Source organism: Penaeus monodon, chromosome 31, assembly GCF_015228065.2.
Source record: "Penaeus monodon isolate SGIC_2016 chromosome 31, NSTDA_Pmon_1, whole genome shotgun sequence".
NCBI lineage: Eukaryota > Metazoa > Arthropoda > Malacostraca > Decapoda > Penaeidae > Penaeus > Penaeus monodon.
Window position 1 is genome coordinate 31,721,503 of NC_051416.1, and position 807 is coordinate 31,722,309.

At 43.7% G+C, this 807-nt stretch overlaps 1 protein-coding gene across 1 annotated transcript in view; it reads right to left on the bottom strand.

Moving 5' to 3' along the window:
• Positions 1-807, bottom strand: part of LOC119593175 (arylsulfatase B-like) — a gene marked incomplete at its 5' end in the record, with an annotated part of 6,038 nt that overhangs the window by 693 nt on the left and 4,538 nt on the right. The window contains 2 exon segments of the mRNA XM_037942153.1: positions 11-93; positions 292-586. Of these exon segments, the coding sequence (XP_037798081.1) occupies positions 11-93; positions 292-586 (378 nt within the window).

The following is an 807-nucleotide window of genomic DNA, read 5'->3' on the forward strand; positions in this document are numbered from 1 at the left end:
TTATCCTTACCCTCAAGGTTGAACAGCCAGGGTCCTGTCTCGTCTCCTCTCACCAAATCCTCTTCGCCCATGACAAATTTGTGATTTCGGAATCTGAAAATGAATAAACTCTTCATACAATTTCGTCTATTGAATCATATTCTAATGGCCCAGTTTCCCCTTCGCCTGAATACGAATAAAGTTGTACAATTTCGTCTGCTATTGATTAAATAAAATTCTAATGGAACAATTTCGTATAAACTGACACAGTAGGAGGCAAAAATTAAATTTCAATTTGAAAGTGAACCTCACCTAATGGCGCCGAGTGTCATTTCTTCACGTTCAGCATCAAGGTTGTAGATGAATGTGGTCCGGGGCGACGCGACTGAAGGATCCACGAGGGACTCCCACTGGTTGAAGCCGTCGTTGTCAGGCAAGACAGACTCCCCTGCAAGCGCCAGGAGGGTGTTGTGCCAGTCAGTGATGTGCAGGAGGCCAGAGTGCACTCGTGGAGTCCCTTGCAAAAGGGGACTGTGGACAAATCCTACGGCGCGAGTACCACCTTCCCACACTGAGCCCTTGTTGCCTCGCAGAGGCCGGTTGCTCTCTGTTGGGAATGGATATGCTTAATATCTCTATATAACATTGAATAGATACTCTGTTTGTGCACTATATTTGTTTGTATATGTATACATTACCATTACATTTAGAGGCAAGGTGCGATAAATACCTTAAATCAAAGGCCGGTAAGCTTTCATTAGGATTGTCTAAGAGGGTTCAGACAATATTTTAAATCTATCTCAATAATGTGTAGCCATGCTGTTGACC